General features: G+C 58.5%; 1 protein-coding gene and 1 long non-coding RNA gene across 2 annotated transcripts in view; one reads left to right on the plus strand and one right to left on the minus strand.

Annotated features, from left to right (window-relative positions):
- Positions 1-15,631, minus strand: part of ADRA1D (adrenoceptor alpha 1D) — an 18,405-nt gene continuing 2,774 nt past the window's right edge. The window contains 1 exon segment of the mRNA NM_001082678.2: positions 1-605. Coding sequence (NP_001076147.2) covers positions 1-605 — 605 coding nt within the window.
- Positions 14,629-15,631, plus strand: part of LOC149123398 (uncharacterized) — a 23,267-nt gene continuing 22,264 nt past the window's right edge. Inside the window, exon 1 of the long non-coding RNA XR_016215892.1 lies at positions 14,629-15,039. This is a non-coding gene — a long non-coding RNA (uncharacterized LOC149123398). The remainder of the gene's footprint in view (positions 15,040-15,631) is intronic.

Below are 15,631 nucleotides of genomic sequence, written 5' to 3' on the forward strand. Positions count from 1 at the left end.
TTAAATGTCAGTCTCGCGGAGGTTGCGGTAGTCGGCCAACTCGTAGGCCTGGCAGGTGTTGTCCTCGGCCACATCGCGGGCGACGCTCAGCGCCACGGCCTCCACCTCCGAGCGCAGAGCGCACGCGGCCTCCGCGCGCTGCGCGCCGCCGGCGCGGATCTTGTGCGACAGGCTGGAGACCTTGGCCCGCAGCTGCGTGGTGGGCCGCCGCAGGGGCCCCAGCAGCCGCCACTCGCGGAAGGCGCAGGGCGGCTTTCGACGGCCGGCGCCCGCAGCCTGCTCCTCGGGCGCGGCGGCGGAGCTGGGGGCCGGCGGCGCGGTGAGGGCCAGGGCGGCTCCGGGGAGCGCGGCGCCCGCGCTGAGGGCGCAGTCGGGGTGCGGGCCGCCTCCGGCCGAGGCCCGCCAGTGGTGGCCGTAGACGCGCCAGAGCGGGCGGCGGCGGCGGCGGCGCCGGCACTGGCAGCGCAGCAGGCGGAGGAAGGCGCGCTTGAACTCGCGGCTGGAGCAGGGGTAGATGAGTGGGTTCACGCAGCTGTTGAAGTAGCCCAGCCAGAAGATGACCTTGAAAACGCCCTCGGACGGCTTCAGCTGCGGGAACAGGGAGCCTGCAGGGAAGAGAGAGCCAGGCCTGTGAGCAGCTTGCAGTCGGGGAGGCCCCGGGGGTGGGGGATGGGGGTGGCGCGACCCTCGCCAGCCTCGGGGGAGGTGGGGGCGGGGGGGGGGGCTGGCTGAGCCATTAGCTGACGGCTGCCAAGGCTGGTGCAATTCGATGAACTTGCATGCGGGAAAGCAGTCACCTCCGTGTTAACGCGCTTCTACCCGAAGAAACGGGGCATTTTCTTCGGTGAGTGCAGGCAACAAAGCAGAGTTAGACAAAGCCATGTGAGGAGGCATTTCTGTGGATCAAAACTGGTGCCATCTCGCGGTTCTGAATGACTCAGCCTAGCCTCAGCACTTCCCGCGGATGTTGTCCTGTCACGGCAGCTTTTCTGGAATATTCTCTAAGCTATTTGGAAATGCCTGGCATTAGAATGGGTCTTGTTTAATGTCTTAGCATAGAAGGCCATTTATTACTAAGTCACCGGTGCCGTGTCAAAATATTTTGACAACTTTTCTGGTAAAATCAGCTTCATTTGCATCCTCTGTATTTTGTTTATTGCTTTTGAAAGCGTGACTCCAAGGGGCAGAAGTCTGGCACAGCAGCTACGATGCCCCTGGGGACGCCGGCATCTCCTGAGTATCTGAGTTCATGTCCCGACTTCTCACTCCAGTTTCCTGCTCATGCGAACCCTGGAAGGCAGCAGGTGAGGGCTCCGGTGCTCGGGCCCCTGCCACCCGTGTGAGAGACCTGGACTGAGTCCCGGGCTCCTGACTGCAGCCTAGCCAGCCCTGGCTGCTGTGGACATTTTGGGTAGTTAACTAGCATGTGGAAGGTTCTCTCTTCGCCTTTCAAATAAGTAAAAGTGGCCGGCGCCGCGGCTCAACAGGCTAATCCTCCGCCTTGCGGCGCCCGCACACCGGGTTCTAGTCCCGGTCGGGGCGCCGGATTCTGTCCCGGTTGCCCCTCTTCCAGGCCAGCTCTCTGCTGTGGCCAGGGAGTGCAGTGGAGGATGGCCCAAGTGCCTGGGCCCTGCACCTGCATGGGAGACCAGGAGAAGCACCTGGCTCCTGGCTTTGGATCAGTGCGATGCACTGGCCGGCAGCCATTGGAGGGTGAACCAACGGCAAAAGGAAGACCTTTCTCTCTGTCTCTCTCTCTCACTGTCCACTCTGCCTGTCAAAAAAATTTTAAAAAAAAATATATCAAATAAGTAAAAGTAAGTAATCTTTTTTAAAAAAATAAAAAAGAAAATACTTTGAGAAGGAATTTATAGACTTTGCCAGGTGCCTAAGTTGTCCCTAGCAGCAAGAGGGGGAAGAACCCCAGGATTAAATTTTTAATATATATTTATTTATTTATGAGGGATAGAGATGCTTCCATCTGTTGGTTCACTCCCCAAATGCCTGCAACAGCTGGGGCTGGGGCTGGGCCGAGGCCAAAGCCAGGAACTTGATCCACATCTCTCACGTGGGTGGACTCAGCTGCTTGAGCCAACACCTGCCTCCTCCCAGGGTCTGCATTAACAGGAAGCTAGAGTTGGGAGCAGAGCCAGAACTCAAATCCAGATTCTCCCATGTGGGCTGTGACAGTCCCATCGGCAGCTTAACTGACAGACCAAACACCCACAGCCAGAATTAAACATTGACCAAAGCTTGCCCCAGGCCAGGCAGTGGGCTGGCCTCTCATCCACAGGAGGCATTAACCATGGCCCTGGCTTCCTGGGTAGCAACGGGAATAAAATACCATGGAAACACAGGTAGGTGACAGTGGTACCCAATATGTGCGTGTAGGGAGGTGGACTCAGGCTCAGCTCCCCGGCATCTCAGAGGCTGGACCAGAGGCAGCGGGATGAGGACGTTCCAGGGGGGAGGTACAAGGAGGCAAGAAGCTGCCAAGTGTGGGCTGGGACTTCCCCGTAGGATAAACTCAGAAAACCTCACTCGAGACAGATGGGGGAGGACCTTAAAGGCTGGGAAGCTCAGCTTTTACCCTGTGGATAGTGGGAGCCACGGATACTTTTAAGCAGATGAGAGATGGGGGCTGGAGTCAGGCCACAGTGAACATAGTGCCCATGTGGGAATGTTGGGTGGTGGCGCTGTACCATTGCACCTGGGTGGAAAGGGCTTTGGGGGTAGCTTTGAACTAGGAGAGTTCCAGGCGGGTGGGGGTCGGAGCCCTGGGGTCTGTGCTATGCCCTTCGCTCACAAACCTCTCCCTGACATCCCCACCAGAGACCTCACGGCCAGACGCCAAGGCACAACCAGGGAAGCAGAGGCCATCTTTCTCATCCTGGTCAGCAGTGGATGGAGGGCAACAGGCGGCCAGGAAGCTGGATCCTGGTGGGGGGCCACAGGGGCCTGTGAGACCAAGCAGGCCGGGGTGTGGGACGGGCCTTGACAAATCATGCCATCTTCTCTCTCTTCCCCGTTCTCCAAAAGAAAGAGGAGCAGGGTCCCCTACCGAGGACCTGGGGACTCCTGCAACCCTCCATCCCACCACAGAGGGACCCTGGGAGGAAGGGCACAGTCACACACATCCCATAGCACAGCTGTTTCCACTCCCGCTCACAGCGCCCTGAGCACTTATTTGGCCATCAACGTCCCCTCTTTCTCTTCCAGAGCCCAGCACTCAGCAGGCTCCCGCTAAATACCCGTGTCTGTTCTCTGCCCGCTCCTCCCCACTTCTGCATCCTCCCAGAGAGAGGCGCCTTCGGCCCTGGGCTGGGGCCTGGACAGTGGCCAGACACAGTGGCTGAGAGCCGACGGGTTCGAGGGCCCAAGGTGCTTTCTGGGATGTGGGGGCCAGCAGGCTTGATGGACTTCAGCCTCCAGAAGGTGGCCCTCCAGAACAGCACCCCTCAACGGTGCAAAGCGAGATGGAGCGCTGAAAATAGCCCTGTGACTCAGGCTCCGAGCCTTTTATATTTAGCCCAGGATGACAAATCCGTGGACTGTGCTTTCCAGGGGTGAGCCTGAAGCTGGCCAGAGGACAGTGGTACCAGCCTGCGTTGATCAGGATGGGTGAGCAGCGGGGCTGGGGTCTTGCTGTAGCGTTCATATTCTGTTTGTGCTCAGGAGGCTTGGGCAGGAGTCTGCGGTGAGCTGGGAGCTCCGTGCACAGGAAGGAGCTGGGGTTTAGCCTCAGTTCTCTGGGCCCACGGTTTCCCTCCTGTATCCTGCCGAGGTTTGCTTTTCCTTGGGCTCTCCCAGAAGCAGACTCTGTGACAAGCGTTCAAACACAAGCTGTTAATTTGGGGGCATCAGTGAGACACCCGGGGTGGAATGGGCAGAAGAGGGAAGAGAAGGAAGCCAAGGACAGGTGTGTTGTCAAGTTCATCATCCCCAGCGCGACACGACTGGGGCATAACCCCACTGGCGAGCTCGGGGAGACGAGCACGGATCTCAGAGGGCTCCCACCAGCGGGTGTTTTTCACACCTGTTCCCATTAGTCATCCGCTGGGCTGCCGGCCTCCTACCTGGAGGACGGCAGGGATGTTGGTGGCAGAGCAGCCCCTGGCCAGGATGTAGGCAAGTGTTCAGGTGGAAGCTGGCCCATGTGCATGGGAGGTCTGGGGGTGTGAGTGGGCAGCAGCAGCGGCCACAACTTGATTTGCTCACTGCCCACACTGTGCCTAGAGCAGAGACGCTGGGCCGGGGCTCCTCAGACCACACTCAACAGCTCCCAACAGACGCTCCCGCTCCCTCTGTTCCTCTCGCAGGCAGCAGGGGTGAGCCTCACCCCCACCTCTGCCTGGGTGCCCAGTCTACACCTGTACCTCCCTGCCTCCCTCTCCCTGCTGCTCCTCTCTTTATCAGCCCATGGTTTCTTGCAGGGGTCTCAGAGGGAGCTGCGGGCATATCCCTCCCCATTGTGCACCATGAGTGTAGGACTGGGGCTCACGGCACAGTCCCTGTATCACTGCTGTACCATTGGAGGGCGTCGATGCACAAAGCCCTTGTCCGCTATGACCAGTGTTCCTGTCTGCCCGTCACTCTGAGTTATGCTTCTGGATCGGCCAGCTGCCTCACCTCCTCACCCTTTGCACATCTTTGCCAGCTCCTCTACCCCAGCCTCGGGAAAGCCTCAGTGGGCAGATGGAGGTGCTGGGGCCAAGGCCACACTCTCCCAGTGCCCAGCAGCCTCCTTCTCTTCCCTAGGGAGGTCCCTTGCTCCCGCCCCACACCGTCCACAGCCTTTCTCGCTGAAATCAAGTCCGGCTGTGCCACTGCTTGCGAGGGGGGCTCCCGTGTGCTGCTCCCTTGGCCGCCCACCTCTCCAGCCCCCAGCCTCACCCCCTTCTGTCTCGTGGCCCGAGGGTCCCTGTGCAGCCTTACTTTTGCCTGCATGTGCAGTAGCCAAGGGGCCAACGGGCCTCCGCGGCACACTGGCTCCCTGCTCTTGCCTCTGGCTGTTTGGCACACGATCTCCCCAGAATGCCCTCACTTTGCCTCCTGGTAGTGCCAGCCCCACTGGCACCTCCTCCTGGATGCCTTCCTTGCACCTCCCTGTCCTGACCCAGCCAAGTCATTTGTACTGCCTCGCCCTCCCCCCAGCACATCGCACTGCTAAGAACCCTGAGGGCAACTGTTTGCTGCCCAAGCTGCCCACACCGCGTGTGGCACACGGGAGGTGCCTGGCACATTCCAGGATTCTTCCTTCTATCACAGCCTGCATCTCATCCACCACCAACTCCTGCAGAGCCCTAAGTCCCCCCGACTCCGCACCACCACCCTCGTCTCCCAGGCAGTGTCCTACGCGGTCCCCTGCCCCTGTCCTTGTGTCCCCACAGCCTGATCTCCGCACAGCAGCTGGGGGGCCACGCACTAGCACTACAGCCACCTTCTCCTCGGGCCTGCCCTGCCCACGTGTTCCAGACTCACGCTGGCCTCATCCAGCCAGGTGCTAACCCGGAGCCACTGAGCCAGCCCCGAGCACGCGGGGCTCCTTGCCCTGTTTCCCGCCATCTCAGCTCCCCTCCCCTGCCTGCTCCCCACTTTCTGCAGCAGCTCTCTGAACTTCTCCAGCTGGAGCTGAGGAATTCCTGAGAGCTCGGCACCACCTAGTCCCATGCCGGGCCCTTGACGGACTTCTCACGGAAGCCCCGGGACATCCCGGGCAGCGTGGCCATGTGGCAACGTCAGGACACGCGTCTGAGTCGGTATGGCCCTCAAGCTCTTGCCCTTCCCAGCACATCACTACAGACAGAACCTGAACTTTCCCTGGCCTTCTGGGGGCCCTGGGGTCCGGAGCCATAGCCACTGGCTTTCTTCCTCCCAGTGGCAGCCCCAGGAGTGGCAGGCCCACGCCCGTCTGCTGTCACGTGGCTCTCCAGTGGGGAGGGCAGCCCTCCTGCTCTCCCCACAGGGGACCCCCCCCCTTCATGTTTGGCCTGGCCTCCCCTGCTGCAAGGGGCTTTGTCTGATTAAGCCCACTCCCACGGTCTGGGCAGGTGGTGGTAGTGGTTTTTGGTGAGTGTGGGCCTTGGGCGCCCTGTGCTCTGCTGTATGGCATTCATTGCCTTCCCTGTGGCCTCAAGGGTACCCGGCAGCACTCAGAAGGCCAGGTTGATGGCCTGCTCCCTGGAGAGAGCATTAAACTGCCCCAGCTCCTGGGAGGAGCCCGGATAGCTGCTGAGCCATCTCCTTCGCCACCCTCGAGCCTCTGCTCTAAAGTCCCCTTGCAGACTTAACGCTGGTGCTCTTGGGGTCCCACCTGGGTGCCTCAGCCCCAGCTGCTGGGGCAGTTGGCTGCCAAAGACTCACCACTGCCCCCTTCACTGGAAAGCCTGCCCTGGGCCAATGGGGACCGCTTTAACCTGGGGAGACCCCTGCCCCTCAGGGGGCAGCCTGCAGCCAATGACAAGCTGATGGGTGGACAGGACAGGTCTCATTCTGTGCTGGCTCCCTTGCTCCAGGGACCCCATGGGGCCAGCCTGAGGCCAGACTGCATCTGAGGCTACATTCCTCCCTCTTGGGGGCCTTCCGAGAGCCCTCCCACAATAAATCCCATGTAGAAACAAGCCCTTCTCACGCTCTGTGTCCAGGGAACCTGAGACTCTGTTGAGTGCACAGATGAGTCTTCAAGCCCTTGTGCTTGGTCCCAAATCTTCGACTCAGGGATTAGACCTCAGTGCCATTGAAGTTCTGCTCGCTGCTGGGTAAGGCAGGGCAGGAGCAGGCCCATCCATGTCGATTTCTCCCCACTTAACAGGCGGCTGGGAGTGGGGAGGAGGTGCGGCCTACAAGGAGAAGCCCTCACAGGGTAAACACTGCTCTTGCCTCGTTTTCTCACGTGGTGAGAATCCACGCAGTGGGCTTGGCTGCACCTGCCAGCTCCCCCCATTCCTTACGCTGGGGTGGCTGTCAGGGGTCTAACCTGCTTTCCCATGTTAGCTAGCAAGGCAGCATGTTGGCGGCCAGCCTGGTCCATGTGTTGTAGGGGAAGCCCAGGCTAGGGTTGGCTGCAGCCTGGATTATCCTGTCCAATGGAACAGGAATGGTCAGGCCCAGGAGGAGCTGCTGAGATGTTGGCTAAGGCAGGGAGGGCCATGGCTGTGTCTGGGAAAACTGGCCACACCGTGCCAAGGACAGACAGCTCGGAGGCCAGGGGCACAGGCCGCGTGAGCAACAGTGCTCTTTTGGCATCACCAGAAGGGAACTTGTTCTTGGCGGGCGGTCCGAATTCACAGCCAGCCTGGCTCATCACGTGTAGCTGACCATGAAAGGGCAGGCTCACCCGAGTGCCCCCTCCCCGCCCTTCTCCACCTGTGACTTTTGTATTCACAGTCAGCCATGGAGGAGTGTAGACAGGCAGGTTCCCCACATTCCCAGCAGAGAAGGCATCCCCAGTACCAGACCCCCTCTCTCCCTCCCTCCCTCCTTTTCTCCCAGCTCAGTTAGACCTTGGAGTACAACATCCCCTTCCCTGAGAGAGGCTGGGACCCTGGTCCCCCTGGCAGACCTCTTTGCTGCTGTATAAAGGGTCAGACAAACCTTTTGAGTAACGCACACATGACCGGAGACCTGGAGCCCCTGCTGGGGAGTGAACCATCCCTGAGAAACCCTGGGTAGACAGAAGGGCATGAGCAAAGGTCCTGAGGCAGCAGGGCCCTTGACCAGTTGCAAGGACAACCAGGAATTTAGGGAGGCTGGAGCACAGCAGGGGTAAAAGACAGTGGCAAGAGATAAAATCTGTAGCTATAGGGGTGTATGTGGTGGAGGGGCGGCTCCTGGGGCCATGGGGGCTCCTGCGGGAGGGGTGGGGCACAGGCCTGTCTGTACCGCCTCATCTCTACGCTGGCACCGGACTCTGCCCAGCTCCCCCACGAACCCTTTTTTTTCCTCCTCTCTCTCTTCTCCCCCTTTCTCCTTCTTTCCCTTCCTTCCTCTTTGTCACTTCTGAACCCACTTTTCTCCGGATCTGTGGCCCCGGCATGCCACAGCCCAGGCTCTGAGTGGCCAAGACTTAAGTTTTGACTGCTGGCCCTCAAGCTCAGCCTAACTGGACCCTGAGCCTAACACGAACCTCACAACTCTGGGGTCCCCTGGGTCTGAGCAGGGCAGCACTGTGCAGGGGTCCCAGGCAGGGGAGTCCCTCACTGCACTATCAGGTCCCCCCCAGCACTCAGGGCCCAGCCCCCTGCTCTCCTGGGCACATGATGAGGCAGGGCTCACATGTGGTGCACATGTGCCCGGGACCTCAGAGGCTGGGGTCTGTGGGAGGGTGGGGCCACACAGGAAGTAGTCGGGTCCCCAGCATCCATGGCAGGAGGGGAGCAAGGCAGTGAGCCCTGGGGATGCGCACAGCAGCTGAGGGGTTAAGCTGAGAACATGGCTGCCGACTGACCCTTGACCCTGGCTCCAGCCTGACCTCTGACCCAGGCGAGAAGGGACACTGATGAACCATGCCTCAGTTTCCTCATCTGTAGAATGAGGCTGCAAATAGTATGTACCTCATGGGATCATCAGGAGGGTAAAGCAGTTTGAGCAGTGCCTGGCACATGGGATACACCTGCTGCTGATCAGTTAATCAGTTGATTGAGGAAAGGACAAAAACGACTGAAGGGATGTCAAGGAGGTCAGAGTGGCTGACGGGGGGTGGGGTGAGGAAGGATGGGCTGGGGCCGCCGCCCAGGTTCCTGGTGTGCACCCAGCACACCCCTCTGCTGTCGCGGGGGAAGAGGTGACAAGGGCGGAGCAGAAAGGTCAGCTCTGCAAAGGGAGCCAGCGTGGTTGGCAGGTGGACCGTGCAGACCTGCGATGTCACCTTCAGTGACAAACTGGGCTTTGCAGGTGGGAATGGAATTAAGGATCTTGAGGTGGAGAGGGGATCTTTACCCCCTGGCAGGGACAAGGGACTCACACGGGTTCTCCCAAGGGGAAAGAGAGCTGGGGTCAGAGTCAGGGAGGAGGTGGCGATGGACATGGGGGTGGGAGCTGTGTGCAGGCTGCACGGAGGTGCTGGGGGCCGCCAGCCAAGGAATACGGTGGTCTCTGGAAGCTGGAAGAGGCAAGGACGGGGCTCCCCCTGCCCCTCCCCCCCAATCTCCAGCAGGAGCACAACCCTGCCAGGGCTCTGACTGCAGAACTGGGTGATAACAAATGGTTTGAGACATCACACTATGGTAATTGGCTAGAACAGCCAGAGAGCTGGCCAGGGGCCAGGAGGCTAGTGGGACCAGGAGGCTAGTGGGACCTAGTGACTGGGTCCGGGGTGGGGGTGGGGGGCTATGGTGTGGGATGCCTGTCTGGAAGCACAGATCTAAGGGGAGGAAGGTCTCTGGAGGAGTGGAAGGGGAAGGGGAAAGAGAGGTGTTAGGAGCCGAAAGAGACAAGGGGCAGAATGGAAGGGGGACTGACAAGAGCCCCTGAGGCTGAGAATCTGGGAGGCACGGGTGACAGTGCCAAGGGGGGATCCCAGGAGAATGTACCTAAGCCGGGAGGGCAGGGCCCGGATGGAGGGAGCTACCCTGAGCGGGACTGACACACACTGGAAGCTGGAGAAGGAAGTCTGATCAAGGTTACTACGAGAACGTTCTTTTAATAGGTAAGTAGCAGGGACCATTCTTGCAAGCAAGCGAGAAAAGGTTCCAGAGAGAAGAGGAGGAGTGGGTGAGGGCAAGGGGGACTGCCTGGTGGAGGCAGAGCCCTGGACGCCCTGAGTCAGCGACTGACTCGGCACCAGGGAACAGCTGAGAGGTCTCCAGACTGCCCCATGCATTGTGAAAAACCAACAGAACACGGCAAATTCTAGGTCTGGGGCAAAGGACAAGCCGAGCCCGCGACGTCTCATCAGACCAGAAAGTGAGGGTGCTGGAGACGTGGGGTGTCAGGGACGCGCCACGGCCAAGCCGAGAGCAGGGATGTCGGTCACGTGCTGCAGTGACAGGGATGTCTGAAAACACGCCAACCCCATCATGGCACTGAGAAGCCCTCAGTGTCACGGCAGCCGCGGGTGCTGGCGACCTGATCGAAAAAGAGGAACACCGAGCACCCTTCTGCCTCTCCCGTCCTAATTCTGCTCCAACCCAAGTTACTTGTGAGTTCTTGTTAGGACTCTAATGAAGAAACGCAGAAGAAATGAGAGAATTAGAGTAACACCACTGTAAGCCGCAGAGACAAAATGGGTCCAGGCCATGGTCAACCAGTAGGTGAAGGGCTGGAACGTTCCCTAGTACTGACAGGGCAGGATGATAACTTGTGGGCCCTGGCCAGTCCTGGTGCCACAGAAGAGAAGAATTCTGCCCCAGACCCCGGGATCTGAACCTCATGAAATCAGCTTACAGGAAGTACAGCAAACAGAGGGACACTCAGATGGCACTGAGAGATGTAAACTCCACACTGGGACACATCTAGGGCAAACGATCTGGATTTTGCAGTAAAGAGATTGAAAGGAAAACACGGGAGGGAGGCTCCACCATGAAAGCAACCTAGTAGGTGAATGGAGCCCGGGCAGCACAGGTGCCTTTCCTGGATCCTGATCCAAACAAAGCAGCTTAACATGTGTGAAGCGGTTGGCAACATTCAAACAGGAAGTAGATATTTGATGATACTAAGCAATTACTTTGATGAGTTATCATGGATTGTGTCTTTCAAAAAATTCTTATCTTCAAGAAATATGTGTTGAAAGACTTTACAGATGAAGTGTGACTTCCGGGATTTCTTCAACACAACCCGGAGTGACAGGACTGGGATGGGCCAAGTGCAACGCTGGGTTGAAGCAGGGCTCCAGGCACATGGGGGCTCATTGTGTGGTTTTCTCTACTTCTATGTGTGTGGAGACTTATTGCTTACTCATATAATCACTCAATAATGTTGACTGTTACGTTTAAAAATTTTTAGGTCACATAAATGGAGGGCCACCCCCAAGCTATCACTAGTTGGGACACTTGACTTTAAACAGAGGGCTGTTACGATGTCTGTCACATAAGGACAAATATTGCAGGTTCCATTCCTACAAGGTCTCTAAAGCAGTCAAACTCTCAGAATCAGGGCGGCATGGGGGTTGCCCGGGGCTGCAGCAGGGGCACGGGGACTTGCCCACGGGCTTAGTTCAGCAGAATGAGCAGGTTCTAGAGATGTGCGGTACCGCGCTGTGCCTCCACGTGACTGCAGCGGACGCGCACTCAACCTCTTACTAAGAGGCTCCATCTTCCATGAAGATTAGGCCAATAAGAAAACACCGTGCTACTGCACTAGAGTAAAACGAGATGAACGGAGAGGGCCGTGCTTCACCGCCCACGGCCCTGGCACGGCAGGGTGTGAGGAGGCCCTGGGTACCGCCGCTCCTTCCTCCGCACCCATTCACTGAGTGCCTCCCATGTGCCAGGTGCCACAAAGGCACAGAGGAGACACAATGCCAGCCCTCCTGCAGGCTTTTGCATCGGGTTTGCTGTCACAGCAGCTGCCACAAAGCACCCCACCTCCTCCCCTGCAGACCCCTGCAGGGTCTCCAGGAACTTGTGGAGATGAGTCCTTTGACCCTTGCCCACCAAAGCCACTCTCCACACCTGGCCGCCAATTCCTCAGCGTGGCTTGCAGCCTGCATCCTACCTTCTCTGCCACTCTAAGGAGGGAATACCCCACAGACAGTCAGGTTCGTGTATGTACATCTGAAGTGCACAGCTGGATGACTCTTGTTTGCACACACCAATGCAAGTACCATTCAGCAAAGAAGAGAACATTCTAGTCCCCCAGAAGGTCTCCGACACGTGGGCAAAACGATCCTGACTGTTACTGCCCATGACTAGCTTTGCCTGCTTGTGGACTTCATACAACAGAATCATTTGCTGAGTTTACCTTTAACCTCAGACCCGGCTTGTTCTGCTCAGTGGAATAGCTGTGGTGCTCATCTGCGCTGTCGTGTGCATGGATGGGTTGTGCATTTTCCTTGTCTGTGGCAGTCCGTGTGCTGTGTGAATACCCTGTTCATCCACTCTGCTACCCAGGGCGTCCGGCCTCACCTCCTGAGCCCTTGTGTCACACAGCACATGCATACACCACCAGGTCTCTCACATCAAGGGCACCCCTCCGACAAGGCCACTCACTCTCTGTGCCTACACACACAGTTCCCCTGGCCGTCCCACCTCCTGCTGCGTGCCTGAATGTCCCCAGTTACAGTGCATGGTGACAGAAGTGTACACGGAGTGGTGGAGGTGCATGTGGGACACGGAACTCAGTCCAGGGTGGGTAGCGAGGCCCGGCAGGCAGGTCTCATGATGCAGAAGAGGCTGATGGCGTGCGAGAGGGGCCTTGTGCGGCTCACAGATTAGGGGGAGGGGTCCGGGACATCGGCTAGCCTGTCCTGGGGCTTCTGAGTCACTGGGAAGCTCCCACACCTTGAGAAGAGATAGCAGAAGCACAAGCCTTGTGGTCTGCGGTGCCAAGAATGATGGAGAGGTGGACCGTCCTGTGTGTGTGTGTGTGTGTGTGTGTGTGTGAGAGAGAGAGAGAGACAGACAGACAGACAGACAGAGACAGAGAGAGGGAGGTCTACCTCTGGGCATGGCTGGGGCCACTTGCCAGGCAGCCTAAAGCCAAGCGCTGCTAAGAAGATACGGAGGAGAGCCGGGTCTCTGGACGCACCTGGAAGAAGGAAGTGCTTGTGCACACAGGTGCTTGCCTGGGACAGGGTTTTCCTGCCCTTCTCCCTCTTCCCCTCCCCCCTTTGGGAGAGGCGCTCTGCATTCCTGGCCCAGATATCTGGGTTCAGGGGACTCTGGCAGCAAGTGTCCCCGGCACAGTGGCTGTACTCAGGCACCTTTCCAGCTGGCCCCCTCGTCCCAGGCCTGCAGCTCTGGGCATGCCCCAAGTCTCAGGTCATCCAGGGAAGCCATAGGCAGTAGGCTCTACCTGTCCCCGGCTGCCAATCACACTCTGCAGGTGTGGGTGCCTCTGGACACGGAACTAAACGCAGCCTGCAGGGAGGGATGATCGGCAATCTCCTGTGATTTTCCCTGGCACACAGCCCTGCATCAGCTTGCTGGGGTGCGGCCTGGGTGTGCACGGCTGTCATGTGCAGGGCTGCCAAGAGCCCTTCCCCCGCAGCTCCTGGGGCTGGTGCCCACATACCCGATCATCCAAAGTGGAAGCACTTGGAGACTGAAAGGGGAGAGCTGCTAGTGATCATGCCGCTCAACAGGCACTAGGCAGGCCTGGCCCAGGCGAGCCAGGGAGCAGAGGGCTCCACTGGGCAGGGGCATGGAATGCCAGGCAGGTAGGTGCCCTCTTGCTGGGACAAGGGGTCTCCCCTGGCTGCGGAAATCGCAGGGTCAGATGCGCCATGTCTGAGGTTCCTGCTCAGTGATGCTTGTCTGCCCCAGGGGAACACATGTGCTTCAGTGGCTCATCCTGGGGACAAGGGGACAGCAGACAAGCAGGCAGTGACTCTTGGGCTCCCCAGCATTTCTGGGTCCCAGTCTCTGCCAGCCAGTGATTTGGGCCCCCAGAGACCCTGATGGTGCAAGACACCTGTTGGTGGTGCTGTCTCTCTCCCTGGCTTGACATTGGCCACTATGCCAATGTTGCTCTGGGACTGGGGCCCTTTCTTAAGGCCCTCAATACCCCCTGGACTTCTAGGACTACCTCCCAGTTGCTGTCTTGGCCATGATTGGAGCTGTTGTGGAGCCAATTTGGTCTGTGTGTGGAGAGGTGAATGTGGAGGTGCCAGTACCCCAGGTAAGCTCAACACCCCCAGGCTGGTGGCCTTACTGGATGCCTTCATTTCCAAGGCCTATGCCCACCCTGCTCCTCCTCCATCCCACCCCCCATCCTTGGTGCTGGTCACACCTCTGGGGGCCACCAGGTACTGGCAGGAGGGAGGTACCACCTGAACGGCTGATTCCTGCCCCCGCCCCCCCGACCGCTGCCTCTTTCTAGCTCTTTCAAAGCAGGTACTCTGCCCCAGGCCCTCTCCTCTCTTTGTCCTTTTTCTCCAGGGGCTGAACCTCCTGCTCCTGCAGGCACCCTGTCCTTGAGTCCCACTACCCAGCTCTCCCTTCCAGCACAGATGTAGCACCTCCACACGGAGAACTGCTCGCCCCTTGGGAGCCTCACCCCTTGACCCCTACTTTGCTGCTCAGGACGTCCCCATTCCTCCCAGGTACCTCCCCCTGCCTGGGCCCAGTGCCCACTTCCTCCTGCTCAGCCTCAGGCCGTTCCTGCTCCCATGTGTCAGGCTCTGCTCGCCCGCTCCCCTCCAAGCTCCCTGCGGCAGACAGGAACATTCTGTTTCCTGCTGGGCCTCCATCCTGATCATCACCCGTCCCAGCGACTCCAGGGTCCCTGGACCCTTTGTGGGGGCCCAGGGAGGGGGCTCTGGGAGTGTAGGTAGGGCAGTGCAGCACAGGCAGAGAAGTCACAGGGACCATGAAATACGTGAGGGGCAACAGAGTAGCGGGGACTGAGAAAGAGCAGTGTGTGCCAGCAAGGGGTGAAGGTCATGGAAACTTAGAGCTGACTTCCTGGAAGAGAAGGACTTGTAGATCTAGGCCTCAGAAAAACAGTAGCCTTTTGCAGTCTGGACTGCAATCATGAAAACTTAGGAAAAAACCCACCCCTCCGCAGGAGACTGGGTCCACGCACCATGGAATCCTCTCAAATGTCCTGCTGTTAAAATGGCCCGGGCATCGATAAATCTCAATGACATGAGGCTGGTTGCAAGAGGCCGATGGCAGACTAATTTGCACAGCATGGAGCCATTGATATAAATTCCAAAGAGACGTGAGCCAGTGTTGTGTGTTGTTATGGATACAGATGTTTGTGGTGAGCGTATAAATACATGCACGGGAGTGGGAAGGGCCGGATTCACCTCTGGGGAGCCAGGGAACCCAGGATGGGAGGGGAAGAAGCACTGAGTTGCTGCTGTGTTTCGTTTCTTTGAAAAGAGAGAGACACAGAGAGGGATTGGAGGCAAATCCGGCAAACTGCTAACATTCGTGGGTGAGTACAGGTACATGGGTGCTTGCTATCTTATTTTCTCCTTATCTGTGCACTATTCTGCAAATAAAATTCAAAAAGAAGTTAGAAGTAGAAAAGGGAGAAAAAGGGAGGTGCAGAGACAGGCACTCTACACCCGGGTGGGAGCTTTCCCCCAGGGGGCCGGGGTGCACCACAGGGCTGCAGGGAGCATGAGGGCACCTGGAACAGGCACACAGCGGGCTTGGTGGTGGCTGTCAATCCAGGAGGCAGCCAGTTCTCTCCTGTCTGCTTGTGTGCCCCCTCCTCCAAGAGGGTCATCTACGTGGGTTGTTCGGAGCCTGTCCCTCAACCCTGCAGCCCTTGGCTGGGCGATTTTCACAGGGTGATTTATTCGTTCCTTACCTACTACCAAAGCAACAGCTGACACGACACTCACCACGCACCCCCGTTACACACGCACATCACAGCTCCCTGCATTCCCACCCCAGCCCTGAAGCCAGTGAGCTCTCTTCCATCACCACCACTCCCGTTTCACAGATGAGAAGCAGAGGCACAGAAAGGTTAAAGGGCTTGCCTGGAGTCACCCAGCCAGGAAGAGGCAGAGCTGGGAATC

This window comes from Oryctolagus cuniculus, chromosome 11 (genome assembly GCF_051225735.1).
Source record: "Oryctolagus cuniculus isolate XC-2025 breed Fujian yellow rabbit chromosome 11, ASM5122573v1, whole genome shotgun sequence".
In the NCBI taxonomy this organism is placed as follows: domain Eukaryota; kingdom Metazoa; phylum Chordata; class Mammalia; order Lagomorpha; family Leporidae; genus Oryctolagus; species Oryctolagus cuniculus.